This window comes from Mastigoproctus giganteus, chromosome 3 (assembly GCF_048544385.1).
Source record: "Mastigoproctus giganteus isolate SK-2022 chromosome 3, ASM4854438v1, whole genome shotgun sequence".
Classification (NCBI taxonomy): domain Eukaryota; kingdom Metazoa; phylum Arthropoda; class Arachnida; order Uropygi; family Thelyphonidae; genus Mastigoproctus; species Mastigoproctus giganteus.
Genome location: NC_143577.1, coordinates 159014732 through 159036213, shown reverse-complemented (window position 1 = coordinate 159036213; position 21482 = coordinate 159014732). Strand labels below are relative to the sequence as shown.

Genomic DNA, 21482 nt, shown 5'->3' with positions numbered 1-21482 from the left:
CCAGGACTTTCCATTCAAAAATTTCTTGCAAAGTACTTCATCATTGTGGTTTTTCCATCTACTATACTCACCAGATTTAGCTCCCTATGATTTTTATATATATATATATGGTGCCAAGGAGACTACTTCAAAAGAGATCCATCTGAATAGCAGGAAACTTAATTTCCAAAATATCAGTTGTCCCCAAACCATTTGTTCACACCTTGTTCTATCCAAAGCTGGATAAGTGTATATCAATGATAACTGTATTAAAAAAAAAAAAAAAATGTGCACTTTTTTTTTTCTAAAAGCTAAAAATATTTTTTTACATTGAAAGTTATGCACTATATTTAATGATTTTTTTCCTTCAGGAAATAAAGATATTTTCATAATTTGATTCTTGTGCAGTAATTCTAGTTAGTACAAGAACTGGGTTGGTTTTGCATTACAACAGAATGAGCATTCATATATTCTATTGATAAACACTAAATGCCACTGTATGCTGTCAAAAAAAAAAAATGAAATAATGGGATCTATATACACTGTTCTTAAAAAAAAAAAAAAAAAAAAAAAAGCTTTTTTTTTTTTTTTTTTTTTTTTTTTTTTTTTTAATTTGCATCTTTCAGAAATTAAGCACATAACATTAGGATAAATATAATAATCCAAATTTATAAAAACCTGTAAAATATTTTGTGCATATTTCTCTTTTCAAACATAGTAATTTGCAAACCATTTCAGTTTCTCTGTGTTCTTATTCAAAATTTAAAATCATTGCATAATAATGCACCAATTTTATATGAAGACAGGATCAGTTGCCTAATCTACTACAGAGGTCAGTCAAGTAATTTGGAAATCTTTTCCCATTTTGAGTTTCCTTCTCATGCAATTTTAGTTGCTATTCTTACAACTGGATTAACTTGCATTCTTTTTATTTGGTGTTTTAATTAACATTTAATCACACAGCTGTACAAATAACATTTATTAATTTTTCTGTTTTTGATGGCAAATTACAAAATGATCAATAAATAGATGGGATGTTTTTCAGTGAAACCTTCTGGCCTAGCCCACATGTTTTTATAATGAAAGCTAATTTACTTTAGCAATCCTATATGCAATCCTATATATCAAATGTGCAGAAAAACTCAGTGTAAACTGTGGACTCCAGCTGTGTGGGTACAAAATTCTACTGCAGTGCGTTAGACCAGCTAACGTCACTTTATCAAGTGCAAATAAACTGATAGTTTCATACGAAGTCAATTCTTATTCAGTTTCATTACAGGTCTGATAGAGATTCATACAATCATCACCACTCCGTCCTCTTCTGGAAGCATTGTAATTCACTTGAAAAGGTGTTGTCTTTTGACTTTCCAAAGCATAACTAGCAGCATAACTGTAAAGAAAAAGATTTATTAAGGAAAGGTATTAAAATCTGTAGTTCAGAGGAAAGTGTAATTAATTTTTTCAATGTGCAAGATAACAACATTTCTTTTTCCCTCCATAGATGACAATTTATAAAGATGGAAAGGTATTAAAATCTATAGTAGTACTTATTACTATAGGGAAGGGAAGGGAAGATGGGGAGGAAAGGGGGGATGCCCAAAAATAAGTAGTGGTAATGGGATATTGTTTTTGCTGTTTGTCAATGATATGCTGGAAACCATCTTTCAAAGGCTTTTCAATATCTCCTCAGATAATATAACTGCTTCGGTGGCTCTAAATTTCATAAGCACTGTGTGACAAATATGGAGCAGTTTCAACACTGCACAATCAAATAAGGGACAGTGAGGACTTAAGCATAAAACACATGATTAAATGCATTTCTTTCATAGATATACAATAGTTTGCATTTAGCGTGTTAAGTTGAAAACAGTTAAAATCTGGATTAGTCACACTTTTTTTTTTTTTAAGGAAAGGTATTAAAATCTGTAGTAGTAGTACTTATTACTGTGCATGGTTGAAGGAGATGGGGAGGGAAGGGGGGGATGCCCAAAACTTTGCTTTGTAGTCTAAGCATGGGTTCCACCACTCCAAGCTTCCAATAAGCAAAGTGGTGGTACTGCACCTAGATTAAAGCTTACCTTTCTGGATTTGGACTCTACATCAACTCATCCACATCTCATCAACTGACATTTTTGCTAAAGAATAATTCCATCATTGTGTACCCAATGATAAAAGAGTCCACTATCTGAACCGTCAAATAGCATACTGATTTAGGAACATTCTTTGACCACAAGGTGTACATACATTGCCATCTTGTGGCTAAACATGTAGATAACTTCCAAACTAAATTCTGCAGATCCGACTGAGTTGCTGCTTCAGAAATTCATACATGTGCAGGACCACTCTCCCGATTGCAGATACATCATCACTCATGTTTATTCAGGAATTCTGTTTGCTGCGGTGGTCTAGACATCCATGGTTCTGTTCCACTTTAAGCACATTTATACCAGTGAATACTGACTGTTGAAATGGGCAGCAGTCAGTATTCAATGGGAATTTCAGTTGCCCTCTGCACTCAACCAAATGGAAGAGGCCCTTAGATTAGCATCAAACATCTTCTGGCAGCCATTCATGAGAGAAGACTGGTTTTCTCTGTAAAGATGATGGCAGGCATTACTGAAGTGTAAATTTTTGTTAAAGTTTATTTGTTCTATGCATGTGCAGAAAAATTTAAAGGAAGAACATATAGGAAAAAAAAAAAGACACTTCATCAGTCCCTTCCCCCAAAGTCAAGCACATCTACTTCATTTTTTTATGACAAAGGATTATAGGAAGAATTTTAGAAATAAATTTACATTGCCAAATAAAAACATTGTATCAGAAGGAAATGTAAAATTAATGAAAGAAAGTTTCCAACTCAGACTTTAAATATATTTAGAAAATATAAATTAGAATGAATTAATAAACAGTTGTAAAAACATAGTAAAAAAAAAGCATATCTAAGTGTATGCTTTTATTTTTATTAGTCATTTAAATAAAATCTTAAATGCAATTAATATGTAAAGCTTTTCAGTGTGAGCTTTAAGTTGTATAGTGATAATACACTAAACTTCTTTCAGCCAACACTTCATTATACTAGTCAGTTTCCTGACATTATGTTATTTAAATTAATCTCTTCATTCATGCTTCTGACTTTTTCTTTTAGTGTTTAAATTGGGTTTTTGGGGACTGACAATCCACCATATACAAAGGTGCACCTCATGGGAGAGGGGGGGGGGAGAACCATTGTTTTAAATATCTCACTTTTCTGGCATTAAACCAAGCTGGTAAGAAGTGAGTTTTGTATATGGAGCATTGGCTGAATTAAGGCTTTTAATAAAATCTTAAAAATTTTTATATAAAACAAACAAAAAAACATATATACTTGTTGTTTATGTATTTACCAGAAAAAAATATCAATTTTTCACTTTTCTTGTATTAAATCAAGCAGATAAGAGGTGAGTTTTGTACTTGAAGAACTGGTTGAATTAAAATTAGTTATAACATTTTAAAATTTTAACAAATAAAAGTGCCAGTCTGGCAACCCGAAGGTCGCAGGTTCGATTCCCGCCTCGGGCTTGGATCAAAGTACTTCAAAAACCTTGGGAGGTGCATTATGGCCACAGAAGCCTATGCGCCGACAACTACCAAAAAAAAATAATAATAAATAACAAATAAAAAATAAGCTTTTTGTTTACATATTTACTAGAGGGAAAAAAAATTATCAATTATAGGTTAGACCAATTTGTAACAACATTGGGTCATTTGGTCGCAATGCATTTTAATATCAATCAATTCATTAAAAAAATGCAATTATGTCTCTTGTAATTAAATAATATAAAAATTGTATGGGCACCAGTCTGATAGTAGGTACTGAATTTTTACACCAAATGGATCATCAGAAAGCATTCCTACTTAGGGCCTGAAAAATGCCAAATCCTTTGCTGGTAAGAAAGTCCCTGTAAACTTTCAAAGATCTTGCACATGAGTAGAGCATCACAGATTCAGATCTAATGGAAATTAAAGCACAAAATTATCTATACAGAACAGAGAAGTGATATCTGGATGGTTTGCAGTTAACTGTAGAACCAGATTCACAATGAGTTCTACTTTCTGCATGTTTGTGGAGCAGTCCGTATCAGAACATGATACAACCAAAACGTTTCTTTGTGTGTTTTTGATGCAAAGAGCATGGGAGATTAGGCATAAATTCAGCATTCTGATAGGTGAATATGAGAACTTGAAGAACAGGGCTTATGCCCTGGAAAGAATTAAAGTGGGCACTCAGCTGTCCAACTCAATGCTTGGGCTTAAACTTGTGCATCAGTCAACATGAAATCCCCAATGGCAAAAAGTGCTGGTCCCACAGGAAGTGACTATTTACAGGGAAATAGGAGCTATATTATGCAAAAACAGGATAGGTGGAATAGGATCAGGGGTTTTTCTGATTTGCTAAATTTAATGTTATTGCAGAACAGTTTTTGTCTGTTAAGGGCACAAAAGATGATACACTGGTATTAAAAATAAATAGGAAACCTACAGATTTACTTAACAGGTATAGGACAATATTGAAAAAAAGCCATGACCTAGGATTAAATTTGAAAGTGTAATTTTTCCCAAACAATAGAAGGGAATGATTACAGCCTTGTCGATCACTTCATCTCTGGAGAGTCTGTTCAAGGCTTATGGGGATAGAATTTTTCTCATCTTAGTCTCTGCTTATTAACAGGAAAGACTGTTTTTACAGGGATGAAATACACTTAAAATGAAGGGGTGCAAGAATATTTGCTGATGATGCGGTTGAGGCAGTTGTGTTGGCTGATGCTGTTGAGGCAGTTTGTTTCCCACCCGACAGACTTCTGTTTGTCAGGTGGGAAACATAAATTAATAGTTTAATAGCAGCTGCAAGCAAAGGTGAAACTGATTCTTGTGCTGCATGTCTGATTGGGGCATTAGCATTAGTAGAGGCATACGATGCAAGAAAGCAAGCTTATGCAGAATCAGCCAAAAAAAAAAAAAAAAAACCCTCCCATTTTTTCCCTTCATTCGTTCCAAATGCCTGTCCAGCTCAGCCTTAAATTTATTTAGGCTATCAACTGCCACAACAAAAGATGGAAGTCTGTTCCACCAATCAACTACCCGCTGGCTAAATGCAAATTTCCACACATCAATTCTATAACTGTCTTTCCTCAATTTGAAACTGTGCCCCCCTCAGGTTCTTAATCTGAGTAAGAGGAAGAATCCTATCAGCATTCAGCTTGCTCAAACCATTTAAGGCCTTATACATCTCAATCAGATCACCTCACGGGTGCCTACTCTCCAGGCGCTACAATTTGCAGAACTTAGGGGTGCTCTTGGTAAGAGCACCCCTTTGTTCCCCCACTAATCTAGTTGCCCTTCTTTGTACTTGTTCTAGCAACTCTACATCCTTCCTAAAATGAGGTCTCCAGACCTGCACACAGTACTCTAGGTGTGGACTGACCATTGCCTTGTATAACGGGATTATCACCTCCCTGTACCTGATAGCAAAATTCCTATATATCATTGACAAGACTCCATAACCAGCCCGTCTGCACTGCTCAGCAAACTTCATATTTGGCTGCACAGTTACCCCCAGGTCTTTTTCACTTTCCACTTCCCTGAGTGTAGTACAACCCAGTTGGTATGTTTCTCTTCGGTTATTGCTACCCATATGCAGTACTTTGCATTTGTCAATGTTAAATTCTAGTTGCCACTTCTCAGCCCATTTTCCCAACTTATCTAGATCCAGTTGGAGTAGCATACTGTCATTAACAATCCTGCCAACCTTTGTATCATCTGCAAACTTGGACATTAAACCTGATCCATACCTTCATCAATATCATTGATAAATATACAAAACAACAATGGGCTCAACACCAAACCCTGGGGAACTCCACTAATAACATTTGTCCACAAAGAGCAGTGTCCATTGATTACCACTCTCTGTTGTCTCCCACTCAACCATCCCTTTATCCATTGTAGCAGCTTACCCTTGATGCCATACCTCTCCAATTTGTACAGCAGTCTTCCATGTGCAACAGTATCAAAAGCTTTCCTGAAATCCAAGTATATGATATCAAAATTATTTTTGGCATTCAGTTCCTTTGTGACCACATCATAGTAAGCAATCAAATTGGTCAGACAAGACCTCCCTTTGACAAACCCATGCTGTGTCTTAACTATTGCTGCAGTCTTGTCTAGATGATCCTGCAATGCTTCTTTAACCAGTGATTCCATTATTTTCCCTGGAACACAAGTTAAACTAACAGGTCTGTAGTTATTTGTGTCACCTTTTGAACCTCCTTTGTGAATTGGTGATACATTTACACACTTCCAGTCCATGGGGACCTCCCCTGAGTCCAAGGAAGCTCTCATAATTGTGGCTAAGGGTTTGCTTACTTCCTTTGCTGCCTCCATTAATATAACTGGATAGATCCCATCCATTCCAGGTGCCTTCCTTATGTTTAACTTCAACAATTTCTCTTCCACTTTGCTCTCAGTTATTACAAAATCACTTAGCTCCCTCTTAGCATTTGATAAACTTCTGGCACTCCCCTCATTGCATAACTCCTCATGTGTGAATGTAGATGCAAAATACTCATTCAGTTTATCAGCTACCTGAGCATGATCATCAATAGTCAACCCATCTATGTTAAGTGGTCCAATCTGATTCATCCCTTTCCTTCTAGAGTTTACATAAGTAAAGAACTCCTTGCTGTTTTCCTTTGCATCCTTTGTCAAAGATTTTTCCTAATCTGCCTTCGCTTGCCTAACCTCCTTTGTGACTTGATTACAGACTAGTTTATACCTGATACTTTATATGCATCCCATACATTCTTCTTCTCTGCCACTAGCCTCATTGGCCGACCGGGCTAGCCGAGTGGGTAAAGTACCTGCCCGGCAACCCAAAGGTTGCGGGTTCGATTCCCGCCTCGGGCTTGGATCAAAAGTACTGCAAAAACCTTGGGAGGTGCAATATGGCCACAGAAGCCGATGCGCCAACAACTACCAAATCAAAAAAAAAAAAAAAAAAACTAGCCTCATTAATTCATCTGACATCCATTTAGGCCTAAACCTTGAACAGTATTTCTTAGTTCGAATGAAAAGCCTTCGTAACATCATCAGTTGATCCCACTGTACAGAATTTAAAAACTGTCTGAGACCTCTGTAGTCACCTTTACGAAAGGAAAAGCCCTTCCCTTTAGCCTTGATGGTAGTTACATCTTTAAATAATTCCCGCCTCCCTTTATTGTGATCACATACATTGTGATCACTGTCGCCCAGTGGTTCCTTTATCTGCAGATTCTTAATGCATGAAGAATCACTACTGATAATCAGATCAAGAGTATTACTCCCTCTGGTTGCCTCTCGAACATGTTGCTGTAGAAAACAGGCATCCAATAAATCCACAAAAGTCTTGCTAGTGTGCGAGTGACCAACCACAAGTTCCAGTCAATATCATGCAGCACCTAAAAAGCAAGATGGAGATTACAGGGCCTGCTGAGGTCCACATGGCAAGCAAACATGTGGGCTGTGCTAGGGTTACTAAAAACAGGTGCACCTATACTTGTTTGTACATTAATGCTAGAAGTATAGTAAATAAATCTGATGAATTTTATGTATTTGTTAGATAATCACATATAGGCATTATAGGGATATCAGAAACGTGGTTCCATGCATTCTTGATTATAAAAAAAAAGTGCACATGATAGCAACTGAGTGGAACCCATTTTTGAAAGCTGTTTAAGTAGATATTTCTTATTACTTAAAAAAAAATTTTTTTTTATATATATGTTATTTCAAATTAGTAGTCTTTATTTGCATTTATCTAATAAAAAGGGGGATTCATATTCTGCAACCACCATGGGGGGATGCAGAATGTGAGTATGGCGAATATGAGTACATATTCATTTAAATCTAACATTTTGAAATTTAAATTCAGAATAGAACAGCTTTATTCAATAACACTGTTAGTATATAGCAGTGGCTCTCAGACGTTTTGTTTTTTGCGCACAGTACAATATTCTTTGCCGTGAAGAATTGCAGTACACTGAACATTTAAATTGGCAACACTATGGGGAATAAGGAGAATCACACATGTGCAGTTTCCTTTCAATGAGAGTAGCATTTTTATTGAGTTCTTTGCAAGCGCATACATGATTTGGAGAGTTTTTTACTTTTTTCTTTCAATAAAATTTAAAATTAATTAAAAGTTGTTAAATTTAATATGGATAAGTTTTTGATTAAATGGAAAAAGATGAATGATGAGTCAGTGACAGAAAGCAACAATAAAAGTGAGAACAAACCGTTTGTAAGTATAAGTTTCATACAATCCATACAGGGTGTACAAGCCCTTGCTACAGTCCATGAGTACAAAGTTAGTTATTTGAACTTTGAATTTACATACAGTGGACATGAAAACTGGCCTATTCCCAAACATGTAATTTGTGGGAAAAAAACTTAGGAATGAGTGTATGGTTTCCCAGTAAACTGAAAAAAACATTTGAATACTAAACATGGCCATTTAGCAGTTAATGATACCTGTTTTAGCCAACTACAATAACACATCTAAATCATGGCACACCCTTTGAGAACCACTGGTATACAGGGACAGCATGACTACTTAACCTCTGTGGAACCAGTGAGGATTTTGCCTCATCTGGTTAACAGAGTAGCATCCCTGCCAAAGAGGAGGCAGTTCTCTATTTAGCTTGCTCTTTTATTAAAGCAGCTCTCCATTTAAACTCATTAGAGACAAACATATTGAAACTCCCAGGGGCTCACATCTGGTGAGTATGGGCTTGGCAAACCCAGGGTCCTGAGCTGGATATCATCATTCTTCTCTTTCTTGGTGATGCCTTCTACTTCTCTCTCTCTCTCTCTCTCTCTCGCACACACACACACAGGGGGTAACTCGGGATTTTTTTTTTTTTTTTTTTGGCTGGTGCAGCATAAGCCTCAGGCTTCCTTGTACCATATGGCTAATAATAATAATAATAATAACTCTTATGGTGGCAGCTTTCCAAACATATGGAAAGCTGCTACCTGTGTAATTTTGACCAAATCAGTACATCCAGACAATACAAACTCCTGATTATTTTCAGTTCTGGAATTATCTTATATTAAAAAAACTACATCAGCAGCATAGGCTATAACTTCTGTCCCTTCCAGTTTTCTTCACTCAAAATTTCATCAAATACAATGGACCAAGCCATGGGTCCAAGAATGATCTCTGAGTACAACCAAAAAAACTTTCTCAATTTATTTTGTACGTACACACATCTTTTTACAACTAATATGACTTTTGAACACTTCACACAAATTTTGTGGACAGTTAACAGTTCTTATCCTTAATATGCTGCTCCACCATAATGTGTCAAAAGGGCCCTTCAAGTCCACAAACAAGACAGAGATGCACCATCAACAATATGCATTAATTTTACAATAGCTTCTCCAGTTTCCTGGAGAAGCTATTGTAAAGCAATTCAGCTTTGAACAAGAAAACACTTTTAAAATGAATCAAAAATCATTTTTTACATCAAAAACCTTTTTCCCATGATTGGTAATTATGCTAATTTCCCATCTTCCTCTTGCCACTGTAAAACAGTAGAGGCCCTGTAAACCACACAGTCTTTAAATATAGAAGTATCGTAATCAGGAGTTCCTTTCATAAATTGAGCAAACAGCACAACCTGATCATCCAGAATATTTATATAGTCAGCCCGATTCACCCTGGTTAGTATTTCATGTTGGGACCCAGTTCATAATAGTTAAAATATCCCAAAAGCATCATTGACCCACCACTAGCTTGTACAACAACTTGCACACAGTCTGACTGAAATGCTTTTCTTTTCCTGTGCACTAGATGCCTGGCATCATTAAAGTACAGACAACATTTGGGTTTGTCAAACCATGTCATAGCTCTCCAATCATTCACAGTCAAGTTTTTATGCCTTTAATCCATATTTGCTCTTACCAAGGAAGTCTTTAGTGCTGCAAATTGCAGTCTGGAGACTAGACACATGAGGACATTTGATTAAAGTGTTTAAGGCTCTGAATGATTAAGCTCAGTGCCAATGGAATCCTTCCTCTTGCTCAAACTAAGCATGAGAAGACATAAATTCAAATTGAGGAAGGTTGCAGGACAGATGTACATAAATTTGTCATCAAAAACAAGCAGTTGATTGTTGGAATAACCTTATGTCTAGTGTTTAGAAATAGTTAGTCTGAATAAATTCAAAGAACTGGACAAACTGTTAGACTGGATGGACAGGTGATATGGGGAGTATTTTTTCTTTTGACTAATGCTGTATAAGCATTGTTTCTTGCATTCGCCAATACTAATTAGCCATCCTTTTTTATGTGCAGCTGTTAGCATTAGTATAGGCATGTGATACAAGAAAGCAAACTTATGCCAAACATCAGCCAAAAAAAAAAATCCCCATTTCACTCACCCATTCACTCCAAACATTTGTTCAGTTCTTGAATTTATTTAAGCTATCAAGAAGGAGAGACTTGTTCTACATAAGAGATGGGATACACTTAAATAGAAAGGGTGCAAGAATATTTGCTGATGCTATCGAGGCAGTGTTAGGTGGGTCGGAAAACTGCTAGCTTGGGGGTATACAAGGACTAATAGATTAACAGTAGCCACTGGCAGAGGTGAAAGTGATTCTTGCACTGCTTCTATTGGAATGAGCAGCAGCCTGGAAAACAAGATGCAGGGTATTTCAGAGACTACTGGGAGTCATTGCGGTACAAGTAAACACATGGGTTGTGTTAGGGTAGCTAAGGATAGGAACAGGTGCATGTATACTTGCATGTACACCAATGCTAGGAGTTTGGTAAATAAATTTGATGAATTTGAGGTATTGCTCAAAATATCAAAGGCAGATATTGTTGGGATATCAGAGACGTGGTGTCACACAGATATAAGGAATGCAGAACTGGAATTTGGGGAGTACAATGTGTACAGAAAGGATAGGAAGGGAGGATGTGTTTTCTGTTAATTAAGAAAAACATAAAATCAAAAGAAGTGCATCCAGTTGATACAGATACATTGCACTGTTGAGTCAGTTTGATGTGACATAAACACTGCGAAAGCAAAAATAAGAGTAGGAGTGTGTTATAGGCCTAATACTCGAATGAGTACAACAAACAATTGTACAGAGAAATAGGGTGGACTAGTAAATCAGAATGTCTTATAATGGGGGATTTTAACTTCCCAGACATAGACTGGAACTTATGGATTGGTCACTCGCACACTAGTAAGACTTGTGGATTTATTAGATGATTGTTTTCTGCAGCAGAATGTTCGAGAGGCAACCAGAGAGGGTAATACTCTTGATCTGGTTATCAGCAGTGATCATTTGTGTATTAAGAATTTGCAGATAAAGGAACCATTAGGTGGTAGTGATCACAGTGTACTGATGTGGGATTTACTTAAAAATATAATTACCATCAGGAGTAAAGGAATGGGTTTTTGCTTCCGTAAAGGTGACTACAGTGGTCTCAGACAGTTTTTAAATTCTGTAGAGTGGGACCAACTGATGATGTTACCAACGGCAAATTCTAAGTGGAAAGCATTCAAGGAATTAATAGTGGAACCTACTAAACGTTATTAAGAAATATTGTTCAAAGTTTAGGCCTAAATGGTTGTAAAATGAACTAATGAGACTCGTGACAGAGAAGAAAAATGCATGGGATGCATATAAATTATCAGGCGACACAGAAGCCTATGATATAAACTAGTCTGTAATCAAGTCACAAAGGAGGTTAGGCAGGTGAAGGCAGATTACGAGAAATCTTTGGCAAAGGATGCTAAGAAAAACAGCAAGGATTTCTTTACTTATATAAACTCCAAAAGGAAGAGGATGAATCTGATTGGTCCACCTGATATCGATGGTTCGACTGTTGATGATCCTGCTCAGATAGCAAACAAACTGAATGAGTATTTTGCATCTGCATTCACACATCACGAATTATTAAGGTTTCAAAATGCCACAAGGCCATCAAATTGTAACGGAGTGCTTAATGATTTTGTAATAACAGAACAAAGTGGAGGAGAAATTGTTGAAGTTAAACATAAGAAAGGCACCTGGAGTGGATGGGATCTGTCCAGTTATATTAAAGGAGGCGGCAAAGGAAGTAAGCAAACCCTTAGCCATAATTATGAGAGCATCCTTGGACTCGGCAGGTCCCCACGGACTGGAGATGTGCAAATGTGTCCCCAATTCACAAGGGGGGGGGATCGAAGGGTGACACGAGTAATTACAGACCAGTTAGTTTAACTTCTGTTCTGCATAAAATAATGGAGTTACTGGTTAAAGATGCATTGCAGGATCATCTAGACAAGACTGCAGCAATAATTCAAACACAGCATGGGTTTGTTAAGGGAAAGTCTTGTCTGACAAATTTGATTGGTTATTATAATTTGGTTACAAAGGAGCTGGATGCAAAAAATAATTTTGATATCGTATACTTGGATTTCAGGAAAGCTTTTGACACTATTGCACATGGAAGACTACTGTACAAATTGGAGCAGAATCGTATTAAGGTTAAGTTGCTACAATGGATAAAAGGAAGGTTGAGTGGGAGAAGACAGAGGGTGGTAATCAATGGGTGCTGCCTTTTGTGGACTAATGTTATTAGTGGAGTCCCACAGAGTTCGGTGTTGGGTCCACTGTTGTTTTGTATATTTATCAATGATATTGATGAAGGTATATCAGGCTTAGTATCGAAGTTTGCAGATTATACAAAGGTTGGCAGGGTTGTTAATGACAGTAATGGAAGTGTGTTACTGCAACAGGATCTAGAAAATTTGGGCAGATGAGCTGAGAAGTGGCAACTGAAGTTTAACATTGACAAATGCAAAGTACTGCATATGGGTAGAAGTAACCCCAAAGAAACGTACCAACTGTGTGGTACTACACTTAAGGTGGTAGAAAATGAAAAAGACCTGGGAGTAATTGTGCAGTCAGATATGAAGTTTTCTGAGAAATGCAGACAGGCTGCCAGGGCAGGTCATGGGGTGTTGTCAGTGATAAACAGGAATTTTGCTAGCAGGGAAAAGGAGGTGATTGTCCCTCTGTATAAGGTATGGTCAGGCCATGCCTTGAGTACTGCGTACAGGTCTGGAAGCCTTATTTTAGGAAGCATGTAGATTTGCTTGAGCGTGTACAGAGAAGGGCAACAAGATTGGTGAGGGGCATGAAGGGATCCTCCTAGCAGGAGAGGCTTGAGTTCTGCATATTGCAGCAGCTGGAGACTAGGTACCTGCGAGGTGATCTGATTGAGGTGTATAAGGCCTTGAATGAGTTGAGCACACTGAATTCTGATGGGATTCTTCCACTTGTTCGGATTACGAACCTAAGGGGGCATAAATTGAAATTGAGGAAGGACAGATGTAGAATAGATGTGCGGAAATTTGCCTTTAGCCAGCGGGCGGTTAATTGCTGGAACAAACTTCCATCTGTCGTTGTGGAAGTTGATAGGTTAAATAAATTTAAGGAGGAACTGGACAAATATTTAGAGGGGATTGTTTTGTAAATTTTTTTTTTTTTTTTGGCTGATGCTGCATAAGCTCATACATTTGCTTTCTTGCATTACATGCTACTACTAAAATAATCGATGCAAGTTTGTTCCAGCAATCAACCGTCTGCTGGCTAAAGGCAAATTTCCGCACATCATTATACAATTGTCTTTCCTCAAATTGAATTTATGTCCCCTCAGGTGTGTAATCTGAGCAAGATGAAGACTCCCATCAACATTGAACTAGCTCAAACCATTCAAGGAATTGTACACCTCAATTAGATCACCTCACATGTGCCCAGTCTCCAGACACTGCAATTTGCAGAACTTATGCCTTTCTTGGTAAGAACAACCCTTTGTTCCAGTCTCCTCTGTACTATCCAGCAGCTCTATATCCTTCCAAAAGTGATGAGGTATCTAGAACTGTAGGCAGTACTGAAGGTGTGGCCTGACCATTGCCTTATACAAGGGATAATCACCTCCTTATTGCTGCTAGCAAAATTTCTGTATATTACTGACAAGACCTCATGAGCTGCTCTGGCAGCCTGTCTGCAGTGCTGTAAAAACTTCATATCTGACAGCACAATTACCCCCTGGTTGTTTTCATTCTCCACTACTCTGGGGGTTTCTACTACCCATATAGAGTAATTTGTATCTGTCAACGTTCAACTTCAGTTGCCACGTCTTAGTCCATCTGCCCAACTTTTCTAAATCCTGCTACAGTAGCGTAATGTTATTACTGTCATTAACAACCCTGCCAACTTCGTATCAGACAGTTTGGACAAATGTGGACCTGATATACCTTCTTCAATATCATTGATAAATACAGAAAACAACAATGGGCCCAACACCGAACCCTGGGAGACTCCACTAATAACATTAGTCCATGAAGAGCAGTGTCCATTGATTACCACTTGCCCTTAATGCCATACTGCTCCAATTTGTACAACAGTCTTCTATGTGCAACAGTATCAGAAGCTTTCCTGAAATCCAAATATATGATATCAAAATTATTTTTTGCATTCAGTTCCTTTGTGACCATATCGTGGTATCCTATCATATTGGTCAGACAAGACCTCCCCTTGACAAACACATGCTGTGTCTGAAATATAACTGCAGTCTTGTCTAGATGATTCTGCAGTGCTTCTTTAACCAGTGACTCCATTATTTTTCCAGGAACAGAACTTAAACTAACAGGTCTGTAATTACTCATATCACCTTTGATTCCCCCTTTGTGAATTGGGGATACCTTTGCACATCTCCAGTCCACGGAGACCTTCCCTGAATCCAAGGATGCTCTCATAATTATGGCTAAGGGATTGCTCACTTCCTTTGATGCGTCCTGTAATATAATTGGATAGATCCCATCCACCCCGGGTGCCTTTCTTATGTTTAACTTGAACAATTTCTCTTCCACTTTGCTCTTAGTTATTACAAAATCATTTAGCTCCCTGTTAGAGTTTGATAAGCTTCTGGCCCTACAGAATTCCTCATGTGTGAATGTAGATACAAAATACTCATTCAGTTTTCAGTTACCCGAGCAGGATCATCAACAGTCAAATTATCAATATCAAATGGGCCAATCTGATTCATCCCCTTCATTCTAGAGTTTACATAATTGAAGAAGTCTTTGCTGTTTTTCTTTGTATCTTTTGCCAAAAATTTTTCATAAACTGCCTTCGCTTGCCTAACCTCCTTTGTGACTTGATTATTGCTGTATCGCCTGATAATTTATATGCACCCCACGCATATTTCTTCTCTGCCACGAGTCAGGCCTAAATCTTGAACAGTATTTCTTTGCTGGTATGAAAAGCCTAGTAGCTTTCTAGATTAATTCCTTGAATGCTTCCCATTTAGAATTTACTGTTGGTAACACATCAGTTGATCCCACTGTACAGAATTTAAAAACTGTTTGAGGCCACTAGTCACTTTTACGAAAGCAAAAGCTCTTCTCTTTATCCCTGATGGTAGTGAAATCTTTAAGTAAATCCCTTTGTGACCACATCCTATTACCCAATCAAATTGATCAGACAAGACTTTCCCTTAACAAACCCATGCTGTATCTGAACTATAATTTCAGTCTTGTCTAGATGATCCTACAATGCTTCTTTAACCAGTGACCCCATTATTTTCCCTGGAACAGAAATCAAACTAACAGGTTTGTAATTACTTGTGTCACCATTCGATACCCATTTGTGAATTGGGGATACATTTGCACATTTCCAGTCTGTGGAGAACCTCCCCTGAATCCAAGGATGCTCCTATAATTATGACTAAGGGTTTGCTTACTTCCTTTACTACCTCCTTTAAAATATCTGGATATATCTCATCCACCTCCGGTGTCTTTCTTATGTTTCAACTATTTCTCCTACACTTTACTCTCAGTAATATCATTTAGCTCTCTGAAAAAATTTTGGCCTCCACTTCCCCACAAAATGTGTTCAGTTGTGTTCAATTGCACATAAAAGAAGGCACGTGTACCCTGTATGCACAAAAGATATTTTATGTGAAAATTTCTTGATGGAAATGATGCAAATTACTTCACTTCCTGAATGATGCTAATGCAGTCACTAATGTTGATTTGGTAGAGTAAGTAGCAGGCATGTTATAAGTTGGTAGAGTTAAGTAGCAGGCATGTTATAAGTTGGTAGAGTTAAGTAGCAGACATGAGTAAGTTGGTAGAGTAAGTAGCAGGCTCATGCCCTCTACTTACTAACGTTGAACATCAATAACCAGTAATTGATGTTCAACCTTCCACCAGTAAGCAGCGGGAGTGTGCCCACTACTTACCAGTGGAAGGTAGAACGTCGATAACCCTACTCTTTATCCTAAAGGTGATGGCCAATTTATGGATGACAATGCCACAGCAGCAATGAAGTTCTTTGGCTTCTTACCCCAACTTTAGACTCCAACGCTGAAAGAGTTGTTAGTAGTAACAACTCTTTCAGCGTTGGGCAGTAGTGACAATAGTTCAAATATTAACTGTTATTACTACTGTTAACGATCCAGCGTATACTCCTCCTATTCACTGTTAGTTAATGTTAACTATTAACCAGTTAATGTTAGTAGTTACTACCACTAGGATTATACTCCTAGTCAACTATAAACTTAATGTTAATAGTTAATGTCAGTAATAAAAACTATACACTATATATACATTACTAATTTTAGGAGTATAACTACTAACCATATACTATATACCCCTATTCATAGTTAACTATATACTACTATATACTCTAACTACTAATCATATACTACTATATAGTATATGTTAGTAGTTATACTAACCATATTATATAGTATATTAGTAGTTATTAAGTACAGTATAACTACTAACCGTATACTATATACTAGATCTCTGCACAGACCCTGGCCGGGTACAAATAATCGAAGATGAATTGTTATTTCAAACATTTTGGGCTATTTTTTACATATATTTTTTTTAAATATTTTTTTATGTATTTAAATTTTTAGTTTTTCTAGAAAAAATGTGTATTATTGCCAACATCTCCAAAATTTATCGAAATTTGTACTCTTTCGTGGAAATAACCCACCAGCAGTGCAAGTTCCGAAAGATATTTTAGTGCAGCTGGATTAGCAGTGCAAGAGCATCAAAAGTAGTGACAGTGTTGACTCTTTTATTTCTGCACAACAATTTGCAATAAAAAGCATATGAAGAGAAGGTGGCTGGATATCGATATTTGTTCTGGAATTATAATATGATAAATTGGAAATTTATTACATTGTCTTTTTTTATAATTACTATTAATAATTATTTTGGATAACTATTATTGTTATATAATTATTAATATTGAATTTTGAATCTGAAAGTGTATTTTTTTATTATTATGAAACTTCAGAAACTAATGCTTTTTTATTTATATAAAGTTTCAGTCAGGCTGGGATAAAAATCGGTTCAGGTGGGGTTGTGTATGGGTAATGAATTTGACAAACAAATTCGATCTTGGATCGGGTCAGGCCGTCTAGACTTCGGACTGTGCCAGTTAACTAAGCTGGGAAAGCTTTTATTCTTGCATAATATTACTACCCGCTACTTACTCTACCAATCAACATTAGTGACTGTGTTGGCATCATTTGGGAAGTGATGTCATTTCGGTCTATTAGTATGAGCGATGTAACATTTTATTCTCAAATGATGAGTGACATCATTTGTATCATTTCCGTAAGAAAAATTCATTACCAGTTGGTTTTGTTTCAGTATGAAAATGTAGTAGGTGCTGCCAAGATGTTTTCACATCAAAAAGCATTTCTTATAGAAATGAAATATTTAAGTGACAGTTAGATATTAAAAAAATTACAATTAGGAAATCCGGTGATGAAAACAAAAATAAATGTGTCATGTATTGTGCTTTCCTTTGATACTTAAAAAAAGAAATGGAGTGTAATGGAATCATTAAATGCATAAATGAGGATGCTCAAGTCTGCAAAACTCTATAAACACACACACACAACACACACACATTCCTTGATTTCCAGGTTTCTGTAATGGAAGTTATTCAGTTAGCATATATCCACACTTTTGGATACAAAATTCTGAGAAAAAAGTAGACAAATAGCACTGTTATTATCAGATGTGTTGACTGACAGAGGAACAAAGAGAATTGTGCACAGTTTCTTTAATTTTAGTGAATGACAATGCAATTTAAGTTTAAATTATTTGAATAATAATAAATATTATGGCTTATTTATCAAATATAGTTTTTCATAGCTTATTATTACATTTTCAGTGATAATTATGCAACTTTTAAAATATTACTGCCTGTTCTGGTTACAACCCAAACATTTTATTTCTTTTACCTATTATCAACTGTTAAAATGAAGCACAGTGAATGTCATTATTGTGATCATTTTGAGACTCAGCTAAAGTGATAATAATACCCAATTTATAACAAAATCTGATGACCAAGAATGTAGCTGTTCAGCATTGTTTATTGATACAGAATGGAAATATGTAGTAAAAAGGTGTACGTAAAAGCAATACAAAAATTTGACTGCTCACTATTTCTTCACATTAAAATGAAGAATTAGAAAAAGACTAATGTTCCACTGTAGAACAGTCAGATTGGTAGGAGTACAATACCTCCTTTCATGGAGTAATGATGCTGACAACCATATGAACTGCACAAAGCAAACAGCAGTTACTGGAGCAGTATATGGGACTGCAGGAAACCATGGTCACTCAAACCACATGAAGTTATGCACCTTTGCAACTGACCACTCTCGGCTATGGCAGCCTTGCCAGAGTTAAAGAATAAATCAGGATGGTAAGTAATGACTTCCACTGCACATGCATAAACAGCAGTAAGGCAAGAAAGCAATAACATAAACCAAAGCCCTGGTTACAATAAACGTAGTCTTTTCTATGTATTAGTATACATCTGATTGGGACTTCATAAAAATTATAACATGGAGAAAGCTCCCACAGAATATTTTATGAGATCAAAGATAAAAAAAATAGCAGACCAGCAATCCAGCAAACAAAAATTTTCAAAAAGCAAAATATTTTTTATAAATGCATTCTTACCCTGCAAACTGAGCAATGAGATAACCTACTTCACGACCATCACTGACAGCATCTTTGCTAGCTTCACAGAGATACTTCTGTATGCACTGTGGATCTTTTGCAAGAACAGATTTTACATATCCTTTTAACATTGATGTACTTGCAATGGCTGCATCATCCAAAACTGCTCTTGCTCCTCTGGAAGTTGAAGACCGTGCCCGTTGTCCAAGTGAAGTTTTCAGCATATCTAAGACACTAACCAGAATATTAAGTATTTGCCTAGAGGTAGCAGCACTCTCTTCATCACTTCCAAAAATTAATTTTACCATTGTATGAAGAACATTCTTAGATGTGAGAAACTGGCTGAGTTGTTTTTTGTCAATGTCCTGCTTGAATTTTCGCTCATCAAAGCGGGCAGTTCGAGAAGATGCACCATCAGTTGCAGAATTTTTGGCAGCAGTTAATGTGGCTGCCTCTCCTTCTGGATTTGGAAGTGCTGCAACAATGGTGACTGAAGCAAGAAATACTGGGAACCAATTCATTTTAGCCTACAGAGGAGGAAAATTTGACATTAAAATCCAGTTGAAATTAACTAAAGCCTGAATATAGTGATCTCATTTTTCCTTAACATAGATAAATCAGTACATATCACAATTAACACACTGACATATGTGTACTATTGAGAATAAAAAAAAAAAAATTAAATAATCATTACACATTTTTGTTAGCTAAATCTAGTCAAAAATACAAAAGATGACTTCCTCAGCATTTCCTTGGTCATTATCACTGGAAATGTCACCAGAGATGATTGCCAAGTTAATTTCTTTTCATCATACAACACCCTGGAACTGGCAATAGTGTTATTTACTTCCCTGTCAATTTGAGTGCTCTGATCTTCGCATAGGCGTTTTGTGGATCACGTTCTCTAACATGCTGCCATTAGTGTTCATCAGGGATAGCAGTGAACCTGGTGGTATGGTAGTTTCATCACCACCAGTACATGACATACTAGTATGTACGTCAGTGTGTGTCTGATATCTCTGATCCAACTGGAGACATATCATCTACCTTTGTTTCATAAACACTTTCTGCTTACCTATAACACACCAGAAATTTCTAGTAACCGACAAATTTTAAACTCTCTTCTAAATTAGTCTAATTGCTAACTTTTTTTTTTAATTCTACTTATAAACATTTCTAGACCTTTTATGGACCTATACAATATAATTTACTGGCAACCTTGATTCCAGAAATGTCTGCGTATGCTACTTCAACAAGACCTAGAAAAATTAGACAGATGGACCGAGAAGCGACAATTGAGGTTTAACATTGGTAAATACAAAGTACTGCATATGGGTAAAAGTAATTCCAAGATAATATACCAATTGGGCAGTGCCACACTCAAAGTAGTGGAAAAAGAAAAAAGACCTGTGGGTAATTGTGCAGTCTGACGTGACATTCTCTGAGCTGCAGACAGGCTGCTAGGAGAGCTCGTGGGGTTCTGTCAATGATATACAGGATTTTTTTGTCAACAGGAATAAGGAGCAATTATCACATTGAATAATTCATACAAGTTTAGAAGACTGATTTCAGAAAACCTACTTTGTTGATTTTTAGGAGCATCAGGCACTTAGAGCATATTGTTCTTCATGCAGGAAGGATGTAGATATGTTGGAACCAGTAGAGAGAGAGTAACAAGACTAAGAGGCAAAAGAAACTAGGCACCTGTGAGAAGACTGGATTGAAGTGTTTAAGGTTTGAAATGGATTGAGTCATTCGAGAAAGAGTATGGATGCTATCAGCACTCTTTCTCGAATGACACACATATAAGGGACATAAATTTAAATTGAAAAGGGATGATTGCAGGATAGACGTGCAAAAATTTGCTTTCAGCCAAACAGTTATTGGTTGTTTGATATAAAACATTGTATAATAGGGCATAGCCTTTTTTGCATGTAGCAGTCAGCAAACTAAGTTGCTACTTAGTGTTTCTGCCTTATATTGTGGAAGCACTTTGCCATGATTTGTTTGGTGTCACACTACTCTAAATAAAAAACATTGCTCTGATTTGATATGGTACAACATTGCAATATGATACAAGAAAATAAGCTTATACAGCACCAGCCAAAAATATTAAATTCATTTGTCCAGACCTTCCCTAAATTTACTCAAACTATCCACCCACACAATACTAGGTAAAAGATTATTCCAACAATTGACTGCCCTTTGCCTGAATGTGAATTTACATGCATCAAATCTGATGCAATTTATACAGCAATTGTACATGTGGTATGGTATCAAAGGCCTTGCTGAAATCCAAGTATACAATGTCAAATTATTCTTTGCATCCATTTCCCTTGTGACAACTTCATACTAACTAATCAGACTGGTGACAAATGAACTCCCTTTAACAAGCTCATGTTTTCTTATGGCTCCACTCCCATTAAGA

General features: G+C 36.6%; 1 protein-coding gene across 1 annotated transcript; it reads right to left on the bottom strand.

The window, feature by feature from the left end:
* Positions 1-1239: 1239 nt before the first annotated feature.
* LOC150088356 (uncharacterized) lies at positions 1240-19575 on the bottom strand. The gene is made up of 2 exons (XM_090370134.1): positions 19055-19575; positions 1240-1369 (listed from the first exon to the last, which is right to left on the bottom strand). Exons 1-2 carry the CDS (start codon positions 19573-19575, stop codon positions 1240-1242), a joined length of 651 nt encoding a protein of 216 aa, XP_090226260.1.
* Positions 19576-21482: the final 1907 nt, after the last annotated feature.